This window comes from Cinclus cinclus, chromosome 10 (assembly GCF_963662255.1).
Source record: "Cinclus cinclus chromosome 10, bCinCin1.1, whole genome shotgun sequence".
NCBI classification, from domain to species: Eukaryota; Metazoa; Chordata; class Aves; order Passeriformes; family Cinclidae; genus Cinclus; species Cinclus cinclus.
This window is the reverse complement of record NC_085055.1, coordinates 24,665,327-24,692,508: the sequence shown is the minus strand read 5'-3', so window position 1 is coordinate 24,692,508 and position 27,182 is coordinate 24,665,327. Positions and strand designations below refer to the sequence as shown.

General features: G+C 45.6%; 1 protein-coding gene across 1 annotated transcript; it reads right to left on the bottom strand.

Moving 5' to 3' along the window:
- Positions 1-11,926: 11,926 nt before the first annotated feature.
- On the bottom strand, positions 11,927-25,806 carry ST6GAL1 (ST6 beta-galactoside alpha-2,6-sialyltransferase 1). The gene is made up of 6 exons (XM_062499146.1): positions 25,783-25,806; positions 24,033-24,690; positions 20,381-20,478; positions 15,409-15,510; positions 14,018-14,192; positions 11,927-12,175 (listed from the first exon to the last, which is right to left on the bottom strand). Exons 2-6 carry the CDS (start codon positions 24,676-24,678, stop codon positions 11,934-11,936), a joined length of 1,263 nt encoding a protein of 420 aa, XP_062355130.1. The 5' UTR covers positions 24,679-24,690; positions 25,783-25,806; the 3' UTR covers positions 11,927-11,933.
- Between the last annotated feature and the right edge of the window lie 1,376 nt (positions 25,807-27,182).

Sequence of the window (27,182 nt, the reverse complement as noted above, 5' to 3'; positions counted from 1 at the left end):
AGGGAACAGTGGGCACTCCCCAGTCCCAGCAGGGCTTTCCACTGCTAAACCCCAACATCAGTTATGGTTTTCATCTTGAAAGAGGAAACCACCTCTTACAACTGAGATACAAATAAGGGAGAGGAAAACAAAAGAAAATGCCCAAGATGGCTGACTTATAAATACGGTATATAACAAAAATGCTCCCTTCAATCCAAAATAGTGATGAAAGGATAAAAATATGTTTGTGGAATAAAGGAAGACTGATTAGCAACGCAAAAAGCTTCATTCAGTCGTAATTCTACATGTTGGGGTTTTAAATATAATTTGCCTAAAAAGCCCCCAGCACTTTGCATTAAAAACCAGACAATGACACAGCAGTAAATCAATGAAAATAAGATTAATCAGACAGGCTTTCCAGTGCTAAAACATCCTCAGCTGAGTCTGAAAGTGCTGATGGAACCAGGAGCCCTGGCTCCTGATTTGGTCTGATTTGAGCCATCAGAAACCAGCTCAGTGACATCAACCATGCCCTGCTCCTGGAGAGGGACACTTGTTTCACACAGCTGCCCTATGCTCAGCACTGCACATTTCCAAGGCCCACTCTGCAGGAAATGCCTCCCCCTCCTGAATTTTCCATCGGACACCAAACCACAGGAGAGGTTCACCCCCACACCACATTGGAAAGTTGCTCAATTAACCTGGGAGGTCATAGCATTGTCCAACAAACAGGGATCTGCATTTCCAAGAAGAGAGAGGGCATGTTTAGTTTAGTTGCACTTCTCTGAATTTGCTTTCAGATAAGAATAAAATAATTAAGACGGGGGGGGGACAGAGGAAATCCATCTAGACCTGCTGGAAATGAGCAGGCAAGTGAGGGGGTTACAGGAATGAAAGTGCTTGGCCAGGCTGTGCTTCTCTTGAGTGGGTGCGACCTGAGGCAGGAACCTAAAAGCCCCAACTCGGGATTCTGCCCTGCCCCATCTGCGATGGCAGAGGTTTATTTACAGAGCAGCACTCAGACCCAGACAGGTGACACTGCAGCTTCCCAAACAGCTGGCTTTGAACGAGCAGCTCCCCAGGTCGGGGGTAGTTCTGCCTTTGGGTGATGTGCAGCCATGCAGTGGGATGCCCCCGATGAAGTTCAGCTGACCCCAAAGGGATTTTAGCTTATGCCTTTTCACTGATGACCCAAATGCACAGCAAGTTCTCATGCTGAGGCCCTCCAGGTATCCACTGACTGATCATGACAGTTCTCTGTCTTGGCAGACAATCCCAAAGCAAATGCCATTTCCCACACTTCAGGCAGAGGATTTCCCTGCAGGCTTCCTCAGGATGACTGGCTCTGGCTCCCCTCTACTGCAACTGGGATTCTCACCAGTCAGCCCTAAGTCTGGGCCACATACACTGCAGATTTCATTGTGGTGGAAATGAAAAAAAACCCCTAAAAATATAAAAGCTTGTTAGTAATTTTCCACCACCTATATATTTTAGAAATCCTTTAAACAGCTTTTTCTATTTTGAATAACAAACAGCCAAACATCTGCATTTTTTCCTTTTCACCAGGAAAGAGTGATCTTAAGCAACCCAGTTAAACAAACACTTCTTTTGCAAGTTGCTGTTGGTCTTCAAATTGGAGCACTAAGATTCCTTCAGCACTCCCCATCATGTCCTGAGCAGTACAGCAGGGAGAAAAAGGCAAGGCTAATTCAAAAGGGTCAGGGAGGGAGGGTGAGGGGGAGAAGCCCTGGGGAACTCTCCTGCACTGGGGGCTTTTCCCACTTGCACTCTGTAAAATTCCTTGGAGTAAATCCGTCCTCACGCTGCTCCTATTGCCTTCCCAAATATCCAGCCCGTTTTAATGCTGAAACAAACAAACAAACAAACAAACAAATAAATAAATAAATAGCTCACAAAGCTGAGCCCCATAGAGACACCTCAGCCATGTTACTTCTTCCCTTCAGCAAATTTCAGTCTAAGACTGGTACATTGCTCATTGCTGCTCTTCCCAGCAAAGAGCAATACTGGATAAATTAATTTGTAATTGGAAGGGTGACTCAGAGCCAAACAGAGGCATTCAGTCCTGGGAGGATAAATATTACTAAATCTGGCTTCCAGGAAGTATGTCAGAAAATTACAATTAGGAAAAAACATGCAAGTGGGGAAAAGCCACATGGACATACTTGAATAGTTGAGAGAGAGGGGTATAAATTTTTCCCCAACTTATTGAAAATAGGGACATGACTCTCCTGACCCTGTACAGCAGAGCATCTCCCATGGAAGAGGGAACTGTCCTGCCCTGAGAGCCCGCTGGCAGCTGGAACCACTGCCCCACAGCTGCCCTGTGCCCTGCCCAGAGGCAGCAGAGAAGGGCTGGGGGGATGCAGGAGGCAGCACCTTCCCAGCTGGGCTCCCTTCTCCTTTGCCAGTCCCCAGGAGGACATGGAAGGATCCATCACGTGTTATTTTTCCTCACTTTCCATGGTCCAGCTCACCCACCAGTGCAATCCCACCCCTGACTGACCCTATGTACCTCAAGGTATTCAGGCACAGAAGCATTTCAGAATTTGAGCAGAAACTAATGAACTGGGGGTAGCAAAATCCCCAAATGTGGACAATTGCTGCTCTGAGGTGATGCTAAATTGCTTCACGTGAGAAAACTGTCAGGCTCCAGGTATTTTTCCTCAAACAATTCAAATTTAAATACTCATTTTAAATACTCAATTCCTTAGCTTTGTAATGAGATGGGTGCAAGTTTTTGTAACACATACCAAAGGCTGTTTTAATTTAAGTGTGTATTCTACTGTGGAAATCTACTGCAGTTGGAGGGAGGAGGTGACTTTATCCTATTTGATATATTCAGGCCTTTTTTTTTTTCCTGAGTTCTTTTCTTCCAGCCAGATATCTAAAAGAATCAGTTCACCAGTCTTCAGAGAGACAGACTGAGGAATAGCTGATGCAGCAGAGATTGGAAAGCTGGGTTTAGACTACACTAGTGGCTTTAACAACCTCAAATATTACAAAACCAAACAGCCAAAGAGTGGCAGTGAAGGCACTGACCAACCTATGACAACCTGAATGGACTGGAAGCAGCAACCTTGGGAACTCAATTAAGGCAGGCAAAATTAAAATTCATTAACAGCAGTTGAATGAAAGAAACTCATGTCTTTTACATGTGGCCTCTAGCTGAAGTGTGAAGATCCCCACTGGTTACACCTGCTCACATTCTGAAGTGGGTGTAAATGTCTCCAATACCCAAATTCCAACCTGTGTCCGATCCTCAAAACTATTGGGAATCCTGAATACTGGGTTCAACAGAAAATGAATGCCCCTCGCTGCCATTCTTGCTCAAAACACCCCTGCTTCAGTCTGCAGTTGTGTGCTTCTTCCCCTGATGCCTGTACACACACAGACACATCTCACCAGGCAACAAAAGCCAGCAGAGTCCCCAGAGTGCACAAACAACTGAAAATCCCACTGGATAACACAGCTCTGGCAAAGTGAGGAGGAGCCCAGCATTCCTGCACAAAGCCCTCCCTGCAGGCTCCTCAGGGAGCTCTGGCTGCTCACATCAGTCACCCAAGGGGAGATGCTCCAGGTTCTGCACCAGGCAAGGACTTGTTCAGTTTGCAAATGTAAAATTGCTGTAGCTGCAGGATTTCTTACAGGTGCCTGTGAATTTGCTTCAGTAAAGGAGCTTAGAACGTTAATAATGCAGCAAAATCACATTAACTCAGGACACTCCAAGTGTGAAGGTGCCTGTCAAGTACTTTGCCCATTAGGTATGTTGCTGCTAAGATGGGTTTGGGGCTTTTGTTTTATTAAATAGAATTTCCTGAAACTGATTGCACAGCTCTTCCCATTTTCACTCAACATGCCATTTCCTGCTTACTTTCCCTGATGATTACTGAGTTTTTGTAATTGTTTGGTCATGAACAAGTGCCAAGTGCTGCTCTTGGTAGACCAATCACCTTCTGACTTCAAAAGAGCTGTTTTTAAGAGCTGTGTTCTTGGAAATACCGCACTCAGTTCTGCCAGATCACTGTCTTTATGAATCAAAGCAAGAGGTAGTTAGCAAATAAACAGAGAGAAAATTTTTAACTTGACCAGGTCAGACAGATGTCACTGACTCTAGGTGTTTCCATAAACACTGCAATTCTCAGGCTTGCACTGATTACTCACTGGAGGCTCAGCCCTGCTTGAAAGGAAAATATAAAGTGTTTCTGGCACTTGCTGATCCATAGAAGAGCTTTGAAGTGCAACTTCATCACAACTGAAAACCTCAAGCAAGATAGCCAGGTGTTCCCAAGGGCTCTGGGGAGTTTGGAGGGATTAAGCTAAGCTTTGCAGTACAGGGATTTTGTAACAAAACTCTTGGCACAAAAACAGCTGTATCCACCTCCATATGGTTTGTACCAGAGATGCAAAAAATCTGCCCTTTGAGTGTCCTTGTGCTGAAAGCAGCATGCTGCTCAGCTCCCACCTACACTTGCTGTACAATACTGGTATCTCCCCCTTAGTTCTGTAAAATTCCTTTATGGTTGCATCGCTCTCCTCACGTTCAGTGAGCTTCTTGCTGCATTACACCCTCAGCTTCAGCTGCTTCAGCAAACCACGAGGCTGAATTTTCTGTATGTATTGTTTTACTGTTTTTCCTAAGCAGCTCCCCTGTAAGAACCCCCTCCTCACACACCCCCCATACAATGACAGCTGGACGCAGTGGGGAATTTAAGTGCGCTGACAAATTTCACTTTGCAAAAAACAGAGCATGACTTCAGGTGATGGGATAGCTCAGCTGCTTTTAATTTGTGTATCAGCTTTTCCAAAGACTCTTTACTGCTTAGACTGGCAGATTAGTGAATAAAAGCATCCATGTAATGCTGAGGCTATGGAAATATCAAGTACAGCTCTACAGGAACCATCTGCTCCCAAGAATGGATGGATAGAGAACAGGGATGGGATTAGAGCACAGGTATACACATGGCTTTCAGAAAGAAGAAACCTACACCCATCACTGTCCCTTCCCAGCCCCCTGGAGACTTTCTGGGGCAGGGGGAAGTGCAGTGGGGGGACACAGCTCCTCCATGGAGCAGGAATCCCTGGGGGCCAGCATGGTCATTGACACGCCTGGGTGGCAGGGTTGGACAGAAAGGGGGGGAGCAACACAAGCTTTGTTTTAATATTAATAGTTACTCTAGAGAACTGAAAATTAACTGAGCTTTAAAACTATTTCCAGTGCTGCTCATTTTATTTCAAACAGTGATAAAAATAGCTGATTTCTTGACACACCATTTCCTAGTTCACACATACCACCAAGGCTACTCATTTGTTATTTTTTCCATTCTCTGCCACATATGACAGTGCTGCATTATAGCACCAACATTCTATTTCTTTATTAACTAAAATGTAAAGTTAAACCAGAGTAAATCAGAATTCCTTCAGGGCACAGGTTTGGGTGTCTACAGGCAGGAAGGTGTCAGGAGGCCAGGGACAGGCATGCAGAACTGGATGAAATTTCACCATGAAACCTGGAGCAGCACAGCCTCACCAAAGCCCAGCTTCCAGCCCCAGGTGTCCCTACACAGCCCAGACCCACTCACATTCACTTATTCTGCCCTTGTTTGCTTTACATGTATCAAGAACTGAGATCCAGAGAGACCTCCTTCCTTCCTTCCCTGTAGGACACAGCCAGGGAGGAGATGGTTTTATTGTTCTGTCACCCAAGGGATGCTTTTGAGTTCCATAGGAGTGAGAAACACAGAGGTTGGCACTGCTGCAGTACAGGTTTGCCCAGAGCACTCTCCACCTGACCCCAGTGTCCCAGCAGTGAAAAATCCAACAGTGATTGTGTGGGATCCATTTATGAAAACACGCACATTTTATGGCTCTTTTTTGCATCCCTCACCAATACAGGCAGTCAGATGGTAGAATGCAAAGCAGCCACTGCCAGCTACAGCTGTGTCACCTCCATCTGGTCACAGAATGACCCAGAGCAGGAGGCACCGTGTCCACCCTGGGGCACAGGGACACCTCAGATCTCCACAGGAGCTCTGCAGAGAAGCTCAGAGGCAACAGCTCAGCTGAGATGTGAGCTCAGACAGCTCAAACTCTCTCAGAGAGCTTAGCCTTCAAAGCTGATTGAGCAAGGCTGCAGTGGTTTTGAAAAGATGGGGCATTTACACACCTGACACCTATGGAGCCCATCTGGACACAGGGAGCTGCCAGGATACACAATTTACCCACACAATTACCTTGTGCCAAACCCAAATCTCCATCTCATCATCCCAGTCACTCACCAATCTCCCTACACAAACAAGGTCTAGGACTGGAAGCAGGAAAGAAAAACAAATAAGAGACTGCATATCTTATTTATGCAAATTAGAATTCTTATTAAAAACAAGAAAATAGTTTATCTAACCTATGGGCCACAATTAGCCTGGTCAAATTATCTGCCATGACAGTTCAACAAGATTAAGTTGCTTCTTGTCAAAACTGCTTTGAGCATCTCAGTTCTAACAAAACAATTTTTCTTTGTTGTTTCCCTTAAATTCTTTGGCTTCAGTCCTGGTTCACACATCCCATACAAACAGACTTAAACTGGCACTTGGGACAAGACAGCACCTTCCAAATTCCATATAAAACTCTGTTCCCCTAGCAAGAAACTGCCTTTTGTCCTAGGCACGGGAGTTCCAGACTTAACAATTTGCTCAGCCTTCTTCCTAAATTCCAGTGTAAATGCCCCCTCCCACACATTTACTTGAGAAATATTTGTCTTTAATGTATCTTTGGTAAACCAAGAAAGAATCAAGTAGGATAATGTCTGTTATGAAGATACCCAAGTTAAAAAACAGGCAACTGAGAGGGGAGACAGATTCTGAAATCATGAAAATGATTTATTGCTTCCTTGATGGTAGGATACTTCAGTGACTTATCCCAGTTAAAGATCAGCTTTCATTTTTTGGAATTATTTTATGTGGAAGTGCAGCTATTTGGTATTTCTGAATGGGTGTGGAACACTCAGCTGAGCAGGAGAAAACTAAGGAATCTCCCCCTCTGTACACTTGTTAAAATTAGTGTTTATGTAACACTTGAGGCACCACAAATAACAGTGATATTATAATATATAAACCACACACTGAGCATGCAACTCAGTTTTCCTATTTTTAAGCTGCTGAATGTACCTGAAACAGGCTTTTAATGAAATGCAGCCTACTTTCACACATATTTGTGATTTTTATTTTCTTTTGGGAAATCAAATGAGTGCTATGAATGCTGGTACCACTTCCACCATCCAGGGCCCTGAATTTCATTTGTCTTTAACTATTAGAGAAAGACTCAGGTAATCCCCATTTTGACAAGTTATGTTTATAACTGGGCCCAGGACATTTCAGCATCACCAGAGTGGTACGAGGTAAGCACCCATGGAAGGCTCTGTGTGAACTACAAGGGGCTGGAACAGGGGATAACACAGAGCAGAGCTGTCCTGGAGCAGGATTAGCAAAGGCTCGGATGATTTAATCCCCTTGTTACAAGGACCCTTTTGTTTGTCACAGGTTAGAACCAGTGCTGGCCCATGGAAACACCTGGCTGTTGTTTTTGTAAAGCATGCCAGGGCCAAGCAGGAAAAACACTGCAAGGTATTTGCAGGAATGGAAATAAGGACATTCCAAGTTGGTTTTGCTCCCATAAGCACTGCTTTCCATGCACACTGACACCCAAAACCAGCAGCACACTCAGACCTGGATGGAAACAGCAAGCCAAGCTCACTGGGGTTTGAGAAGTGTCTATTTCTGCTCCAAGAAATCCAACTTCTGCCAGAAGTCACTCACTCCAAACCAAACCACCTTCAGTCCACTCCCTCTGTTCGTGCCCTTCTCTGGCTTTAAGAGACTTACTTGGAACAAACTGCACTAAAAAAACACTTTTTCAAACCATTTCTGATGCCTGATTTTCCATGTTCATCTTCCAGTCTGCTTTCGCAAACATCCGCGTATCTTCCCAAAACATATCTTGAACCGAGGAGTTCTTTATTTTTCAAATACTCATTGCTTAAATTTTCTCCCTGAGTTAGTCTTCTTCATTGTACACTGAACACAAGCTAGTGGTGGAGCACTAAACTTCAAGTCCACCTGGCTGTCAAAAGATCAATTTAAATTAACTGCTCCCTTTAACACACATGAAGCTACAAGCTAACTGTAACCAAATGAACACACAGATGCAAACTCTTGCAAAATTTGGAGACCCAAACTTCTATGGAGGTGACATCCTGGAGGGTAAGGAGCAGTGGGAGCCTACAGAGGGAAGTATTTCACAGGAAATACTTGGGTGAAGGATGAGAAGTGCCAAGGCTGGCCCCTAGAAGGGCTCCTTCCCCTCTCAGTGGAGGCACTGAGAGGGCGCTGTGTTTGCAGCCCTCCAGAACAATCCTGGAAAGAAGCCAAAACAGCACAGAAGTTGTGCATGACGTAATTTGAGCATTATCAGTCTCAAGAGACACCAGGTCCCCCTCCAATGTCCCTGTGTATTGAAGCCATTTTCCACACCCTTCACAAGAAAAAGCCTGTTAAGCAGCTCACCGAGCTTAGGTCAAGAAGAGAAACAGCTATTTGCTTAGAGCTGAGAGAGACACAATTTCACCTTCATCTGCACTTTCAAATCCAAGCTAGAAATAAGCACATTTTCTTCCTTGCAAGTTCTGTCTTCAAACAGGAGTCCTGATCTGTAGCTCCTTCTGGAGTGAGGCACAAAGCCAGCTAGGTCTCAGCTTGCTCCCAGCAAACTCATGAGCTGCAAGCAATGCCTTGCTAGACACAGTGACACCAGGTAACCCCACAAACTACAACTCTGACCTCTCTTATAAATGCATAGGGACAGGAACTAAGGCATGGACAGCCATGCACACCAGTTACCTGCTCCAAAATGAAGTCTGATGCTTCCATGCTGTTCCTTGTATCGTCACCTGATGCAAGTGCTGCAACTTCCCTGCCAGGTTGATACAATTCACAAGTGAAATCAAACACTCACAGCTCTGGGCAAGAGTGTCAGACTTCACAGAGCAGAGGAGGATGAGCCATCCTCCCTGTGCCCACACCTTCAGCTACCTGCGTGCACAGAAACAAAGGCTAGGGCAGCTTGTGTTTCTTTTCAGGGAGTGCCAGCATGCATCTTTTAACCATCACTGCTGATTTACTGGTATGCTGTCAGATCTAGTTCCCACTCACCCACTCCATTCTTCTTAGGGCACCTAGGACAGGTGTGTTGACTCAGGTGCTTACAGTTCGAATTTCTGGGACTTCTTCCCCCTTTTCTTTAGTGAAAGCAAACCACAAAAAACCCACAGGCAGCTTAGTCACCCCAGACAATGAAAAATCTTTAATGACAACGGTGTCCAGTGCTTCTCTACCAGTAACATACTGTCGTCCCTTCTACAGCACCCAAATTCTTCCTTGTCCCACCATGAACTGCTGACACTTCCCTCCTTAGTGGCACTTGCCTCCTCCGGGCTCTGGTCTGACCAGATAACCTCTTCCTACCCATGTCCATGTCTCTCTAAAAATGCAAAGCCAAAAAGGGCTAAGAGCAGGTTCCAGATTGAAATATTTTCCAGCTTTCCCATGTAAACACAGAGCATCCTTCCCAGTACTTAGTCCTTCGGTGGCTGACTGGAAAGGTTAGTGTCGCCCTTTTCCCCTTTCTACACGAACAAAAGCTGTTCACTCTGAAGTGCTAAGGACCACAGGAGGACAAGACTTTTGTTACAATCTAGTTATTACCGCCCACTAACTTACACCTAGCTCTTCTAAATACCAGATTTGTCATCACTTGCACTTCATAATGGATTTTGATCTAGGCAGAGAAAAAAGAGGCTTACCACTGGCTTATTTTAAGCTTTTTCATAATTCCTGTAAAACTCTGTTTAGACTGTAAATGAATCACATGTTGGATGTAGCTAAAACTGTTAGCATAACATTTGAAATTGCATGCTCAGTGCAAGACTATTGCCCCTAAGTAACCGAGGGTTCTGAGAGATCTGGGGAACCTGTTTGACATTTTGTCTCCTTGTAGGAGCCCTGCAGGGAAGCAGGGGGGTTTGGGACCCCAGGTGAGCAGCAGGCAGACTGCGCTGGCTTCCCAGAAGCTATATCCCATCTATCCATTACACAGCCTGAGCCAGGGAGGGTGGCTGGGCTGGTTTCCACAGTGGGAGAGTTGGTGCAAAATAATGTTGTGAGAATGAACAGATGAAACAGCTCAGGAAGAAAGTCAGAAGTTATATGAATCTCAACTAAACACATAGTAAGAAGGCAAATTGCTGTGAAGATACCTCCTTGATGCAAGGAACAGGAGGGTAGGGCTGTCAAAAACCAAGAGTGGAGATGAGGAGAGGATTACTGTGGCTCTCCCAAGCAACCCCCCATGGCTTTTCCTCTGTAAGCTCCTTCCTCCCCAGCAGTGAAAAGGAATGCTTTCCAAGCTGCCTTCATTGCAGTCTTGTCCTAGTGGAATGTGGCGCTCCTGAGCACCAGTGCAAGGAGACCTGGACCTTTTTATCTGTATGTAATTTGTAAACACTGACAGCTCCAATCCATCCCAAGAGATGGGAGTGCAGAAAGGCAGCCCCCGAGCTGGAGGAGCAGCAGGGCAAAGAATGAGCAGGGAGCAGCTGGGCCTGAAGTTGTGCAAGGCTGGTACAAACCCCCAGGGCCATGGAGACATTTACCATTCACCAAAACCAGGCCAATGATTTCACAGGATTTATTCAAAACAGGAGAAAGCTTTCTTTACAGATCTGATGAAACACCCAAGTACAGAAGACAGGAAAGGTGTTCTCACCAACACACCGAGATTGCAGAGCTACCACTTCCACCATGCTGCCACAGGAATCCCTGGAGCAGGAAGAAGCTGCCCTTCTCAGCTCTGCCTGTTTTTCAGCATGAGAAGCAGAGCACACTTTCCCTCCCCACCACTCATGAAGCATGGAAGTGGCAACCCTCTCCCACCTCTGCAGAAAAGCACACAGCAGTCAAGAGATCCCCTCTGTCGGCTTGCAGAGGGCTGGAACTCATCTAGCAGCAGCTCTGTGGTGCTTGTGTTAATGGGTACAGAAAGTGATTCATCACCAACTGCAAAGGTAGAGCAGCAGAGAGCTGGAAAAAGGCACCAACTTCCAGTGAGTTCTCCCATTTCTGTCTTGGAGCATCTTCCCAAAACCTTTCTGATAATAAGGGTCCTTCTGTACCAAGCCCTGCACTTTACTGGAAAAGTAAATGATTACTAAAATTTATTTTAAATTATTTTTTTTAAAAAGCAAAAATATTAAAAAGTCTTAAAAGATTCACTGAACTGAATTATTAATTGCTTTCCTCTTCCTTTGCCAAAAATGTCACCTGAGTGGTTTCAGAAGTCCTACAATTTGGAAGTTCACAGAGTGTTTAAAAAATCAAATATTTTGGACTAGAAGTTTAGCTTATCATTACACAGCTTGAAAGCATTTCCATAAATCAGCCCTACTCAGAAGAGCTCCTGACTACGGGAACAAATTTTAAACAATTTTTCACGTTTTCCAATGGCCCAGGTTTTTGGTTGTCACAACCCCTTGGAAGCAAAATGATCTCTGTTCACTGAATGATCCTGACTTGTGCAATCTCTGCTTAGGGAGCCTCTCCTGTGCCTCCCCTACACTGTCATGGGCTGAGATGAAGCCAGAGGCATCCACATGCTGCAAGAACCTGGCTCCACTGGGAGTCCATTTATTGCAGTGACTCATGCAGGTCAGTGGCTGTACCACAGTGAGCCTTGCAGCTCAGAGCTGGGGAACAAAGTCCTAAGAACAAGCCTTGCTACATGGAAGATCTGTCAAATCACACCAGTGCTTAGACCTAACAAATCTGACAACCCTGATTAAAAAAGTGCTTTGAAAATCAAGGGAAATCAAACACAGTAAAATCAAACTGTTAGCAATGCACTTTTCGGAAGCCAGGCAGGGTGACTTTCCCATGAGTGTAGATGTCCTCATCCGTGCCCTGGTTCATGTGCTTCACCAAGTTCTTCTCAAACAGGAGTGGGTGGTAAGCTCCCATGGTGCAGGCGTGGTCGTGGAACTTCTGGTAATAATGGCAAACGTCCGTCTGCCTCTTGGAAGGGAGAAATTCATACACATCCACAGTGTCACACAGTGTCATCATGAGCACGATGCCTGTGGAGGGACAGAGCAGACACCCCCATGTCACACCCAGAGACAGGACTAAACATTCCAGAGGGACAGGCAGCCAGCAAGGAGCAGGCAGCTCCAAGGGGAAGGATTTCCTTTACTAACATTCAGAGCAGAGGGGAAGAACACAAGCCAGGCCAGACGGGGCTCTTTTCTGAAGCCCTCCCTTGCACAGTTTATGATCAACATGATTTCAGTTACACTGGCAGCCATGCCAAAAGGACAATTTTTATGAGTGCTACCATTACCCTTCATGGTGACCTTCATGGAAACTTGGGTGTCTGCCAAGCGTGCACTGCATTAGCTGATCTGAACACCCCATCTTGAACTTGCCTGCATAAGCAGAGATGAGACCTTTGCATTTGTCCCAGCTGCCCCTTGCGAGTGCAGGGGACATGAAAGGGACTGTCCTGGGAGATGCTCAGGGAGACTGAGCAGCCTCTGCTCTTCAGGGCTTCCCAGAGCAGAGTAGTGCTGCCCTCCTGTGTCTTCTCACCCGAGGACATCACACCAGCCAGTGCTGGGCATAGCCAGGTCAGATGGAAGCCATAGTCACTGGCTACTTTTCTTCTAAATGCAAGAAATAGCAAGAATATACCAGTGAAACTGAATCAATGTGTAACATCACAGAAAATTCATGCAGGATCTGAGACATCAGGGACCATGCACAACCTGAGGAACCGTAAGACATTAAAAGAACCTAAAGTATATTTTTAACATGTTTTCATCCACCTTTTCAAATGAAAATTTTTTGATCACACTCAGGCATTCCAGGGAACACAGAGCTGGAAACTGGAACTCATCTGTGCCCTTGAATTTGGCAAGGTGACTTGTTTTACAAAGCAAAAAGCAAGGTGACTTGGCCCGAAGTTAATCCCTGGAGGAACTGCTGTCTGATGCATGTGTCTTCAAGCCCATAACATCAGTTAACAATTTTGCTGCTGAAGTCATTGACAGTGCTGTTACACAGCTGCTCTACACATATCTAAGCAATGTTTTAATAGGTGCTGGGCCTGGCAAAAAGCAGTTCTGTTTACACAGAGACAGAAAGTGCCTCTGCCCCAGCAGTGATAGAACAGAGGTGGGAGCAGACAAAGGGCAGAAGCACAGACGTTGGACAGTCCATGGCAAACAAGATTCTACATCTATGCCATTATATGGCAGCTCCCCAGAGGGAGCTCCTTTTTATTCAGCTGGTCATGAGAGCTGCTCTCCACTAAGCAGGAAAACTTTTGCAACAGCAGAATGTAAAAAGGAATTCCTTTGCTGAGGAGGGCATATCACTGACCTTGTCAGGGCAACTATTCAGTCTGACCCTTCCACAGGCCCCCAGTAAGTCTTTATATACACACACGCATATATTTATATATAAATAATATATGGAAAAGAAACAGGCATGCCCTTAGAATTCACTTACAGTAATTCATGTACAATTAACTACATTCTGTAATAAATACAGATTTCTTTGCCTGACCAGATCTGAGCCTGCAGGAGACACATCCTTCCTCTCGCACCCTGTGGGAACTGCTCTGGCATTAGAAGCTACAAATCCTAGAGACTGCCTCAGTGTTGCAGTCTGCTCTTCTGTTTCCACCTGGAACTGGGCCATGTTTGTGACTGCTTTTTCAGAGGGGTGCTGCAAACCACTTAGTTTAATACAACTGAACTGCTGCTCTGAAGACAGGAAGCTTAAATTTTGGCACAAGACAAACACTGTAAAAACAACTCAGATTAGCACCATAAATTTGTAGCCGTCTTTGAAAAAAGGCATCTTGGAGAGTTCCTGCCTGCAAACTGAACCCAAAGTTTAGAGAGCAATCATCTTACCAAGCATTCCTGATGATGGTGGATTAGGCTGAATATGCTCCAGGGAATTCTCTTGCAGAATATCCCAGAGTTGCCACTGCATTTTGGGATTCAGGATATAGAAGGGCTGCTCTGGATGTGTTCTACGATACGCCTTATAGCTTTCAAAAAAGTTGTAATCTGGTTTTCTGTACCACTGCAAAACAGAAACAGAAGGTCAGATTCTTTATTTCTGGCCCACTTTACTGTGAGCAATGGGAAACAAGGATGAGTGAACATGCTGCTGCTGGGGAAGAAGACCCTACTACACACCCTCACTCACATTGTCCCCTTGGGTCACTGTGGTGAGCTGACTCAGTAAACAGAGCAGGGAAACCCCAAATCTCAATGAAGGACCCTTGAATGGGATCAGCACCTTTTGTAATTTCATTCTGCACTCCCCAACAGAAATGTTGAGAACTCTGCCTTAAATGTTCCAGACCCAGATTCTTCTCCACATTGCAATACCAAGAACCCTGTCCTGCAGGCAAGTGTTCCCAGCTCAGCCTCCTGAACCAAGCTGAGCTGATTTGCATCCTTAAATTTCCCCTTTCACTAAAAACGTAGAGATGGTTTACATTTTTGTGAAGTAATTTTGAGATTTTTTTTCCCCCTACGCTATAAATATTCCATCCTGGTTTTACTGACTCCTAAACATGCTGTCCACATCCCCTTATGCCTCCTGGAGCCGTGGGACCAGGCACAGAAATAAACATCAGTGAGAAAATAGGAAATGCAGATCAAACAAAGGAATGCAAACACTTCTCTGTTTCAGCCAGAGCTTAAAATAAAAGTAAAGAATGGACTATTCACTCCTACCTGCTTTCACTGTGAGCCTCCAGAGCTCATCACATATCAAACAATACTCTTTGGTACTCAAAATCAAAAGTGAATTGCTAGAGGGATTGCACACCCACACATCAAAGCTGACAGATCTTCCGAGGGTTTCCCAATCCATTCGTAATGTATTAAGTATATCCTATGGCTGACTGGTGCTGGAAATATCCAAGCATCAGCCATCAGCAAATCTTAGATTAACTGTCAGAGAGAGGAAATCACCCTATAATGAGACAACTGCTGCAGCCAGCAGTGACCTCCTCCCTGTGCCATCAGCCCATGGGAAAGTAAAGGTGGTGACCTATTATCCTCAGCCTGAGGCCCTTCACAGGCATCAGAAGCAGGCAAGTGTTTTCTCAGGAGCACTCATCCATGGGATACTCCTAGAAGTACACACTAATATATCCATAATAACAAAAAAGGCAAAAAAAGAATGGCCTTAGAATGAGTGATTGCACACATTAGGAGGAAGTGATTTAACAGAAGCACTTCAAAGTATGTGAATCTGATTTTATTTCCAAAAATCTCAGTCTTACCTCATGAATTTCTGCATGATATGGTGCTGGATCCCAGACAATTAAGATTCCAGTGTTATATAGTGATTCTCTCAGGAACTGCTGCTCTTCAACAGTTACAAGCTTGGAAAACAACAACAGATACAATGACATGCAGTATGCTATCAGAATGAGCAGGCAGCCAAGCAATAAAACACATCTGAAAAGAGCCAGAGCCACCCCACTGCTGGTTACTGAGCATGGTGTGCAGCAAGGACACAGCCCCAGCAGCGCCCTTCCAAAGCCCAAGCCAGCCCTACCATGCAGCAAAGGACTTTGTGGAGAGTCACAGGAAAAGCTGCCATAATGCTTTACAATGCTTTCCACCCATCTCCAGTAACACTGTAAGGACAGGATGTGCAGAGGGACCCAGCCTGTGTGAGGACCCCATCACTACAATACCAGAAGCAGGAGGGAACACCAGCTGATGCCAACAGTCACCAGGACAGTCCAGGCAGAGCCTAATGCAAACACACTGTTGGCTTTATCAAGAACATTCATTTAACCCCCAAAAAAGTGCAGGTGGGTGGTTTCTCCTCAGCAACAGGAACCCTGGCAGCCATTGCTCAGCCTGCTATAGGACCATCAGTGCAATAGATGAGAGACTCCAGCATCCCCAGGCAATCCCGCCTCATGCCAAGCCCCCCATAGCCTCTGCAGAGCAGGGAAAGGACAGCTCAGGCAGGGGAGGTTTGAATCTCCTGAGAGCAGCAATGAGAGGGAAAGCTTCAAACAGAATTCCCTCTATACTCTGGACATAACCAGCACTGCTTGGAACACCCAAAGGTAACCCAGGACTGCAGCAGAAAGAAAACAATCCTAATCAAACAATCTTCTGTCCTCCCCACCCAAAGCCATAACTTGTACAGGCACAGTTCATAAACACTGTAATCATAAAACATAATCAAAAAACCCAGCTTCCATTTGTCCCAATTTTCTCCACAGATCTAATTATGAGCTGGCCAATTAGTCCTTGAGCATCCTGGCTGCCTCTGCAGCTGGCTGCCTGCATGGCTGTCCCCACCACCAGAGCACGAGTACCCTGCAGCCAGCCCAGATGGGAATTATTCCAAAAGCAAAAAGAGTTTCCTCATATCTGTTCTTAACTCTATGGGATTAGCCCTTGGCTTGGTTTCATTTCCTTATAGCAGCTGAAATATCATATGAAATATCACTGATAGCTGAAGTGTGCAATGTTGCAGATGTGAGTATCTGCCTGCAGCCTGTGAGCACCAGAGACACAGAGGGGCACAGCAGCTGGCACCAGCCGTCCCCTCAGCTGGGCACAAGTGGGATGGAGGCCTGCAAAGGGCAGGGATATGGCAAGGAGTACATGCACTTTATTTTCATGTCATTGTTTCTATAGCCGTGCAAGTTGGCAGAGGCACACAAACCCCAAGAGAGCTGTGACAGGTACAAAAAGCAAAGGGACAAGAAACCAGGTGGGGAGCACCTCCACAGCCACTGTTGCCTGTGTCCTCCCACACACTGGAGCTGGCTCTTGGCATGCTGGCTATCAGTCACTTAACATGCCTGCTGAAGGAATCTGGCTCCCCATTTACCTTTAGTGTCCATTTGCTGTTTAATAGTGACTGATTCTAAGTAGCAAAATGCATTTAAATTACTACATGACTGACTTGTCTTGCCTATATTTTTGATCCGAATTAGTTAACTGATCTATTGGTTGTCTGATTTCTTCTTTAGCCAGTTCACTGTGTTAACAATATCTTGTTAATACAGCCCCTACCCTCTTAGTATATTTATTGGCCATATCACAATGATTTCCTTCTTTCCTGCTACCAGCAGTTAACATCCTGTAATCCAAACATGCTCTTTTTCCCACCACAGCCTTCCTCCATTCCACTGATGTGCTATCTCCTTTCTCTTCCTCCCTGCTGACTGTTAGTGCCAATAACAGCAAAGGCAGCCAAAGCAAAGAATGCTCTCTGTGACAGCAAGAAGCCAGCCCAGGAGAACTGGAAACAAGGGCTGGGAGGAACGAGGTACTCTGGTGCTTGGCCAGCTCTGCAGAAAGGAGCTGTGTCCTTCAGCATGACACTGGCACTCCCCTCACACGTATTTCAGCCCTTGCTTTTGCAAGTTGTGACTGCTTTCCCAGGGCAAATCAATGCCTTGTGTCAGACTACAGGAAAACATGCCATTAAAAAAGCAGCAGTACTGATGAACCAGTCAAGGCCTGATAAAATAAATGAGGCAACATTAAATAGATTCTTTATTTAGAACAATGACCAAGCTTGTGGACCTACACGCATATCCTCAGATCTGGAGGTCCCAAATTTCTTGCCTTCCTGTCAGCACCAACCCATTAATCTTTCTCTAGGCACACAGATGCACAAGATACCCCACTCTACTGTTAAAACTATCCACCCCCATGTACATCCTAGAGACTGGCCAGCAAATTACAGAAAAGTATCTTAAAGCAATTATTAAGAAACTTTGGGCCACTGGCCATGTGTGCCAAAGGGATATTACTCAATACAGATCAGCTTTTGACAGATTAGATTCAGGAGATCCCATTTCCTTCACTTTGGCAGTGGACTGAGGATTGATCAGCATTAAGAGCCAAAATAAAAGCAGCCAAGCCCCAAACCCATTCCCTTTCCCAGTTATAATGTAAGAAAAGCCAGCCCAGAACAAGAAAAAATTACAGCTTGTCCAGTACCTGATGCCTGTAAGAGCTCTGGGCAAGGCAAGAGATAAGGCACAGCTCCTGCAGTGAGCTAAAAAGAGAATGTGATCAGGCCACCCCACTAACAAGAAGGTTTAAATGATGTCACCAAGACTAGAAGAGCACTGAGCCATTCAAAGTGCAAATAAAAACATGTAAGAAAACCAGGCTTCCAATCCAATGGTCTCTGAAGTTAACAGGGACTGCAGTCAGAGCTGCTCAGTTTAGAAATCCCAGATGAGAGACTCCTGCACTACCCACATGGAAAGCATCATTTTCCCTGGTCAGCAGCCAGATCAACACTGCCTTTTGAGTTAACTTTAGCCTCTATAAACCGCAGCAAGATTGTTCTCCCTGCAACTGAAGTTTTCCAAGCTGGTGTCTGCATTGAGAGGGAAGATCACCCATGACTGCAGGCTCATCTGCATGGAGAACAGCAGCACTATAATGACATGGCTGTAACTACACTTGGTCCAAAGTAGGAGAGTCATATCACAGCTGTACAAGCACACAGTTGCCCTCCTCCCTGTGCAGATAACACTGATAGCACACAGGTCATGCACGTATTTTCTCTTCATATCACTGTAAGCTTGGCCATGAGCACATCCTCCAGAGAAAGTTTGCTTAAGTGTTAACACCTATCTGACATCAGAAAAATACACAGAGATGAGAAAGATTAAAAAAAAAAAAAAAAAAAGTCAAACAAAGCACAGAAGTCAGCAGCCAGATCTGCCTGCTCAAACCAGACTGGCTCAGAAAGGACAAACTTCTGACTGGGGGTTTAATGCATGGGAATTGAGATGCAGCAAGCAACATCAAGGAGCACGGCAGCAAATGAAGAGTGACCCAAGAGCAGAAAGAGGCAGCAACGGCACTCACCTAAGAAGCAAGAATATCTTCTAAAAGACACAGAAAATGAACTAGGCAAACTTTTCATACATTAGCTCTATGTCCTCTTGCTCTCGAAGAGGATGGTCAAGCTCCTGTTGCTGTTTTGAGAAACTTCAAACCTCATTACACAGCAGCATCCATGCACTCCTCACACAGGGGCAGGTGAGAAAACTCCAGGCCTACAAATCTGAGCTTTGGGTAAGGAAAAGAAACTACCTTTTTGGTTCAGGATTACAGAAGCTACACTTCAGCTACTCATCTCTCCCTATCTCAGTTCCTCAGCTTTCATGTGCCTACAACTTCCTCCTCTTCTTGTGGGGTGAGGAGATTCTTGTACTTAGTGCTGCAGTGCTGCACCAGATCTTTTAACCAAATGGCTCCTGGCCTCCTCCATTCTCTCACCAGCACATTTTACTGTGATTTTCTCTTTTCTCTGCATGTCTACACTTGAAGATTTCTCCCCCCGAAAAGGACAACCATGAAGGGTAACAGGTCTATGGAGAAAAGGTGCAAACACTCTGAGATGTGCTTACAATAGCAAGGGTCTAACTATTGCTGCACAAGTGGCAGACTGACTCTGCTAATGCACTGTGACATGTGGTTCTAACCCTAGAGAGTTGGCTTCACAGTCTACTACTGGCCAAAGGGAATCAGCAAAGGGACACCCTGATACCTACAAAGAGCTCTCAGGAGCAGGGAAGGTTTAACTCTGTAAGCAAGGCCTTGCATTAAAGGCACATTCTGCCATGCCCTGCAATGAGGTCCTGGACCCACCAGAGCCCATCCCTCTCCAGGCTGTGCACAGGCTACAGCTTTAAAGGTGGGTCTTTTGTCAAGTGTCTTCAGCCATGTAGCAGCCCTGGTTAATGTGTTATCTACAGAGTCAGCAGCATTTCTGGGCAAAGTAAAGAAACACTGTTCTTTTACTAAAAGCCAAACAAATGTCCCCCATTCTTCACATCCATTGCTGGGGCAGGCACAGCTCATCTCTTGGCACACCCCTCTTCGCAGACCTGCACTGGCTGAGCTGTGGTGCTGTTCTTGCCTCTCACTCCAAAGGCACAGCAGCAGCATGGAGCTGCCCTTCCTGTGCCTACACAGAGCCTTTGAGTAAAGACAAAACACAAATTACCTTGTGCCTGCTGTAAATCACAAGCAGGCTACTGCAAGTTTGCAAATGCATGCCAGTGTCACTCCAGGCACCTCAGATTTACCAACTGTCCCCATTCCAAGGAGAGACATCCCCCATCCTACAGCTATGTGCTAGGAACAGAAGAAATCAGACGGACAGCCCTGTTCCCCCCAGCTCCCAGACACTGCAGCTACACAGCTCAGCCATGCTTGGCCAGCTTGGTGCACATTCCTCAGACCTACCTGGGAATTCACAAGACGAATTGTTGTCTTTTGCCCCACATCATCCTGAAAGCCCCTGACAGGAGCTCCATTGAATCGCAAGACGGCATCATGGCTGTCTGAAAGCCAAACAGAGGGAAAACCTGTAAGCCAATAACTGGGTTTGAGTGGTACCAGAAACAAGTGACATTATTCACCTGCCCTTCTAATACAGCCTGACTAATCCCTGGCTTTCAACCTAACATCTAGAAGTAGCAAGCCAGATTCTTTGGAGGAAGGTGTGGCTCAAACTTCATGATCAATACACCTCTTAAAGTCTACTCTTTAAAGCTACAACCCACAGCCAGGTTGAGAGCACAACCCTAGCATTCGCTCTCCCTCTTCCTCCTTCCAAACATTTTACCAGGAAATAGACCAATACACAATTAATTTACCACATGGCTGGCTGCAAACTAAGAAACTAGGAAGTAGCAGAAAGCCAGCATCCTCTCTTCCAGCCTGGCAGTTGACCAGCCCCAAACATGTACACCAACCACACTGGAAAGCCAAGCTGACCTCAGCCTGCCAGCATGCCTCCCACAGAAACAAACCCACTGCTATGCCTTCAACAGATAAAGCTTCTTACATGCCTTGGGATTCAGTGCATTTTCCTCTGCTAGCATCATCTCTTAAGATAGCACAGCACTCCTCCAGCACCCTCCTCTGCCTTGGCACAGCCAGCCAGGCCACTGTAACATCCTGGAGTCAGGCTGCTGCTGTGACACGCAGGGCAGTTGTGCTTGTCACCCTGGATTCTCCCTGTCTTGTGGCTGCACTTGGATAAGAAACCTTCCCTGTGATCAAAGGGGCTGAGTTAGAGAAGCAGGGTCATCTTTCCTGCATTCCCACTGAGGCTACATGACTGCAACACACAGCACCTGCAGTCAGGGTCTGTGGGAATTGCCAAGTTCCAGGGCAGAAGGACCCACCTGGTCCAGAATGGGTTTTTATGAGATCATTTTCTTGAAAATGGGAGTGTTCTAACAGTCAATGCTGGTGGATCAGTAATGCCTGGCAGCAAAGACTGATTTCTCAGCTATTTTATTCTCCTAGACAAGTGGGGCTTCTTAAAAGCCCTTCCTAAGCCCCATCCAAAACTAAGAAAGGTGATGTTTCTGGAAAAAAGTGTCTCCATGCTGAGAAGTGGCTCTGCAGTTAGCACTACAGACCCTTAGCTCCACATCCTATCTTGTACTAATGCATTACAAGGTTATGGTTTCCCCATCTATAACTTCAGCCAGACAGCAAACATTTTGCCTAAAAAATATGCCCTAAGTCTGCACATCAAAAGGGTGTTCAGTGACTGCTCAGGCAGAGTAGCTGGCTCTCTGTCTCCAGGTGGTTGTGCTACACTCGGTATCTCTCACATCAGATTTTTCAGTGGCAATTTATAACCATCAGTAATACCACGAGCCCAGTAAAAGGTGGTTGTTTACAACCCTGTGCTGCTCTGCCAGCCTCCCTTACTTTACCTAATTGTTCATTTGATATATTAACATGATTACCTAGAACAAATATTTAATGGAATAATAGCTCAGCAATCCATCATGCTCATTTACACAAATACTTCATTTTAAGCTTTTAAGGTTTAGTGCCTTTTCAGCAACTTCCTCCAACAACACCATGACATTTCCTACATGGAGAAAGTGAGAAGAAGCATACAGAAATACACTCCTGAATCCTTAATACTCACCCTGCCCTACTCAAGGCTGCAAGTGCTCAAACTTAGCAGAAGCAGTAGCAGAGTAAACTGCTTGAGCAGAAAGGTGTAAGTTTGTGACCCAGGCAGGAGCAACACAGGGCAGGGACACCAGCAGGGGTTAATGGCATTTGCCTCGGGCACACTACACAGTGACCTCCCTAGCATCCATCCCTTGTGATCTGGAACAAAGCACTGCTTCAGTGTGGGGAGGGCTCAGAGAGTGGCTGTGGGAACAAGGAACGGGCCTTGCCTGTCTGATGTCTGTGCCAGAGCCAAAGCACAGTCCATCTCTCTTGGCTGCTCCCATACCAACCCAGAGGGGCAGAGACTGCCCAACACACCACAACATCACCTCCCATTCCTGTGAGGGTCTCCTTCCAGAGCAACAAGCACTGGCAGTAATGCTGGAGCCTAACACAGACAGCCCTGGGCACAAGCCAGCTGAGCTGGGGAAGCTGTTCAACAGGTGGTCACTTGTGTGCAAACATTTAGCTCTGAACTCCAAGAGGCACCCAAACAAGCTGATACAGATACTTGAAAGAAAAGTAAGAACTGGCTTCCCAAGTCTTGACCCGTATCGCTTCAAACACTCCTAAGAGGCAGCAACAATTGCATCAACCACATCCCACTGCAATTTGTAACAGGAGGCAATTCTGCTCCTCACTGCATATTTCACAGCATTTTAACACACTTCCAACTGCTTGGCCTCACTCTAGCTCCTGCTCACCTGCCGTGCGGACACAGAGGAGTCTGGGGGAGAACTTCTGAGCAAGTACCAGAACTAAACACTGTCTCCCACGAGGAACTATGATTCTGAAGGCTTTACCAAAGTTGTCCATGACTGATGCATTAAAATCTATTCATCTACCTGGTTTCAGAAGATGAAGGCTGCTTGCAGCTTAGTGCATGCCAAAGGGAATCTGATCCAACAGAACTTATGAATACACTTATGAACTTATGAAAGCCTGAAAACAACTTCCACTTCAGAGAAAACTCTTGAGACTTTACTTCTCCTTCAGTGAAGCTACAGTTCAGCAAAGCATAGACCTTAGCTGAGATCCAAACACCAAATAATGAAGCAAGCTGAGGGAGCTGCAGGCTCTAGAGAATTTTCTGCCTGGTGCAAAATCCGGAGTTAAAGACTGGAGAGCTGATTTCCCCAGCATTCTGCTTTTGTAAAGACACAGAACACTTTGGCACCAAAACATGCTTCTTTATAATCCACAGCAAAAGAGCAAAGCTTCATCAGTTAATTAATGCATTTATCTCAGGTAAATATGGTCAGATGAGACTGCAAAGCATCACCAAACTTTGTCCAAAGAGATAAATCCCTGTTTAGTCTTTTGATGGTCTTCTGGGCCATTCAAATTCAGCCAGCTGCCTTACAGCTCAGAATGAAGCAGTGCCACTTTTGGAAAGTCTTGAGCAAGAATTACAGAATCACTGAGGCTGGAAGGGACCTCTGAAGATTGTCTGTGCCCAGCCCTCTTCTCAACACAGACTGCTCAAGCTATGCCCAAGGAGATTTTTTCCCCTTTAGCATTTTCTTTAAGTTCTTCCCTGAAAATGTCTTCCTGTGCAAAATTTTTTCTGACTGTGCAATAAGCATTATACAACCCACCCCAAGCCCTCTCAAGAAACAAACACTTGAGGAACGAAAATCACTCTCTGGTATCCAGTATTCATGTGACCCTCTAGTGATGCAAACAGGATCATGAAAATCAAAAGGACTTGCTAGAACACAGCTACCTATTAATCCCATCTCCAGCTAGGCTGAAATATTCAATGTTAGAAGGCTAACATTTCAGCTTGTTTTAAATACCTTTTGACCACAAGAGACTTATCAGTAAGAGCACGACAGCAGGTTACTTCTACTCAGCCCAAGTTCTAAAACAATGACATTTGACTTCATGCCAACAGAAAGATACCTACCTATCTCTTGTCCCAAGCGAGATGATTTCAGAGAGCCTGCTGAGGACACGACAGCACAGCGACCCAGGTGTCCCACTGTCTCACTGAGGCCTTTCCCTGGCAGGTACTGCTGCCATTCAAAGGTACCAAAAGGACCATCTGACCTCTGGATCATGGTCACATTGACCCTGTCCCGCAGCTGGCACAGCAACTTCTCTGGGCTGAGCTTAGCACTCCTCTTCCCGTTGTAAGTCACGTTGTACTTGTTCATGGCCAGGTAGTTTTTCCTGACCTTCTGCAGCCTGGGTATGAGATTTCTGGATGAGCTGTCCTTATCCCATACCTTCCCAAAGGCTGCTTTCTTGGACTTTTCAGCTGTTCCTGAGGGGCTGCCTTTGCTTTGCGTAGCAAGCCACATTTTGGATACCTGCCCCAGTTCACTGGCTGCTTCATGGAAAAGGCCTTGTGATTTAACCAGCTTCCATTTCTCCAAACTCCTGTGCCCCTGCAGATCATCACTCCTGGTCTTCAAAGGATCATAATAGCTTCTTCTCGTTTCTCTCCACAGGCAAACTGTCAGTGCTACCAGTATCACCACAAGAACACACACGAACTTTTTCAACACATTGATGTGAACCATAGTGTACGGTGCATCCAGATGGGACATGGGAAGCTGGTCCTGGGGAAAGGAAACAGCTCAGTCAGGGCTGCAGGCACAGGCACAGGCAAAGTCATGGAGATGTGTGTGCAGTGAGAAGGGAGAGACAACATTGGGGTAATTCTAAAATTTCAGGCTATTTAAAGATCTCATTTCAGAGGGTACCCTTCAAACTCCAAACAGAAAGACCAGAGCTGGCTATCAGCCATCATGTGCTATGTAATGGTGACCTGAGACCACTGCCACTCAAACCTCTTTTCTACTCTCTCCCACAGTGACAGCCAAATGTAACACTTCCAGTATCACACCAGCAAGCTGGGTAAGTCTCTAAATTGCTTTGCTTCATCTCCTATTCCTGACAGTCATCATCCAAATGCCAACAAATGCACTTCCAGAAATGAGTTTTCACTTGACCACAGGCCTTAAGACTAACGAAGAACATTATAAAGCACAGAACTGGAAAGAAAAAAAAAAAAAGAGCTCTGAGTTCATGAGTACCAGGAGCTTCACCAGCCTGGTACTTTGGTGATTTTCCAGAGAACTGCTGCACGTCTGCAGTGGGCTGAGTGCATGCTCAACATCAAACCTCACTGAACATCTGCTGGAAGCCGATTAGGACCCAGTAAGGTCTGGGGCATGTTTGGGCTCATAAATGCACTTGGATAAACATTACTACAGGTAAGTTACCTCTGCAGAAAGCAAAGCCAGACACTGTTGTACAGCACTGCCTGTCCTCATTTGAACTGCCTCACAGTAGCAGATACCTCCAGCTCCTACCATGTCATAAAAGGGGAATCCAGGAGGAGGACTGGCCAAAAAGCAGCTCAAATTAGGCTGATTTGCACGGGGCTGGTGTATAAACATACATGGATGCATAAACACTTCACAAGCAGCACATAGGTCCACAGAAGACAGGACAGCAGCTGCTCATTTCCCTACATGGCCACTCCAGGTGTGTACAAAAGCATGGGAACAGTATGGAGACTCCAGGTGTCCTCAGGAGACAAACACATGCAGATCACTGCCATTCCCAGAGAAGCACAAGTAGCAACTTCCTCACTGAAAGCAAACACTGCAGTGCTGGGCTGCTGGGTGGGTACTGAGCTACACTACCTGTGGATAAAGCAGCAGCTCTCCAACTCAAGTCATTTTTGGCTGTTGGCAGATTTTCCTCTGAGGGCTTAAGCAGGATATCCCAAAACACAGCAGTTCTGTGATGTGCTGAAGAGTTCAAGAAGTACCTGAAAGAAAAAAAAAAAAAGTTAAAAAAAAAGAGTGAAAAAGGAAAACCTATTAAGCAAAAACCTCAAAGTTCAAGGATGATCAAGTAATACCTCAGACAAGCCCAGTGGTCCCAAAGAAGCTGTTACCAGGCCTGGAAGGACTGCAAACACATTAGCATTCTGAATGCCTAAATGCCCACTCAAAATGATAATCTTCCTTCTTTGTCTGAAATCTGCTCTCAGATAGAGAAAACACCAGCCCACAGGCTGCCTGCTCTCTGGTCTCACCAGAGCAGCCAGATCCACCCTGGGCACCAGAGACACAAGTAATACAGTGGAGGAAATAACCTGATGCTGGTGCTTAACACAAAGAAGGGGGAAAAGAAAGAAAAAGCTAATCTTTCCTAGGGAAATATCTTATTGTCTATCCTTGAGTAGTTCAGGCACTCTTGCAGAGAAGACTCATTGCTCTTACGGACCAAGATGTGTGGAAAGCTGCTTTATAAAATATATCTTAATCCATAAGTCTTCATAAAATAAATAGATGTGTTTTAGACTTTACGGTTTCACTCTGCCAAGGAAATGCAGCAAGAGAAAGGGAGATTTGACAGTATTAGCTGAGAAATCAAGAAAGTAGCTTCCTTTTACAGGAAGTCTGAGTCAATACAATGCCACATGAACTAAATTACAAATGCTATCCTTTATAGGACTAAATCCTAAATTATTAATGCATCTTAATGCTGACAACTCACATTTTAACTTTATTAAGGAACAAAATTATTATTTATAGATAGCACTCCACAATGGAAAAGCAAATATATCTGTACCTCCAGTTCTTAAACAACAATAAAAAGATCCAAGAAATACAAGTAATTCCAGCCTTTATTGGGATTATTTGCCCTGCCTTGACAGACTCTATAAATTTTCATTTCCTTAAGTACAGGTGTACTAGGTGGACACACTGAAGTCTTTTTGGTCAGGAGAGGTACAGCAGTCTGGAAAGACGGGGTACCAGGAGGGGATGCAGGAGAGGTGGGGCATGAGGAAGGGATGCAGGACACCCTGTGCTCTGTTCTGTGAGGAGTAAGCCCACGGTTCTCCACTGTTCACAGTTCCTGCTGCGGTCTCTCAAGACTCTCCCTGCTCCTCCTGCCATCCCCTCTGCAGCTGGGACCCCACAGGGACAACTCAGTGCCACGGAGAACAGAAAAAGAAAGCACGAAGTGAAGGCAGCTGCCTGCAAAGTCATTTGCTGATGGGGAAAGCAGTGCTGAGTCAGCCTCCACACTG

Coding starts and splice junctions, on each gene's coding strand:
- ST6GAL1 (XM_062499146.1), bottom strand. CDS start 24,678: ATGTCCCATCTGGATGCACCGTACACTATGGTTCACATCAATGTGTTG. Junction 15,511..20,380: donor TTCGTCTTGTGAATTCCCAG/GTAGGTCTGAGG, acceptor TTGTTTTCCAAG/CTTGTAACTGTTGAAGAGCA. Junction 12,176..14,017: donor ACCATCATCAGGAATGCTTG/GTAAGATGATTG, acceptor GTCCCTCCACAG/GCATCGTGCTCATGATGACA.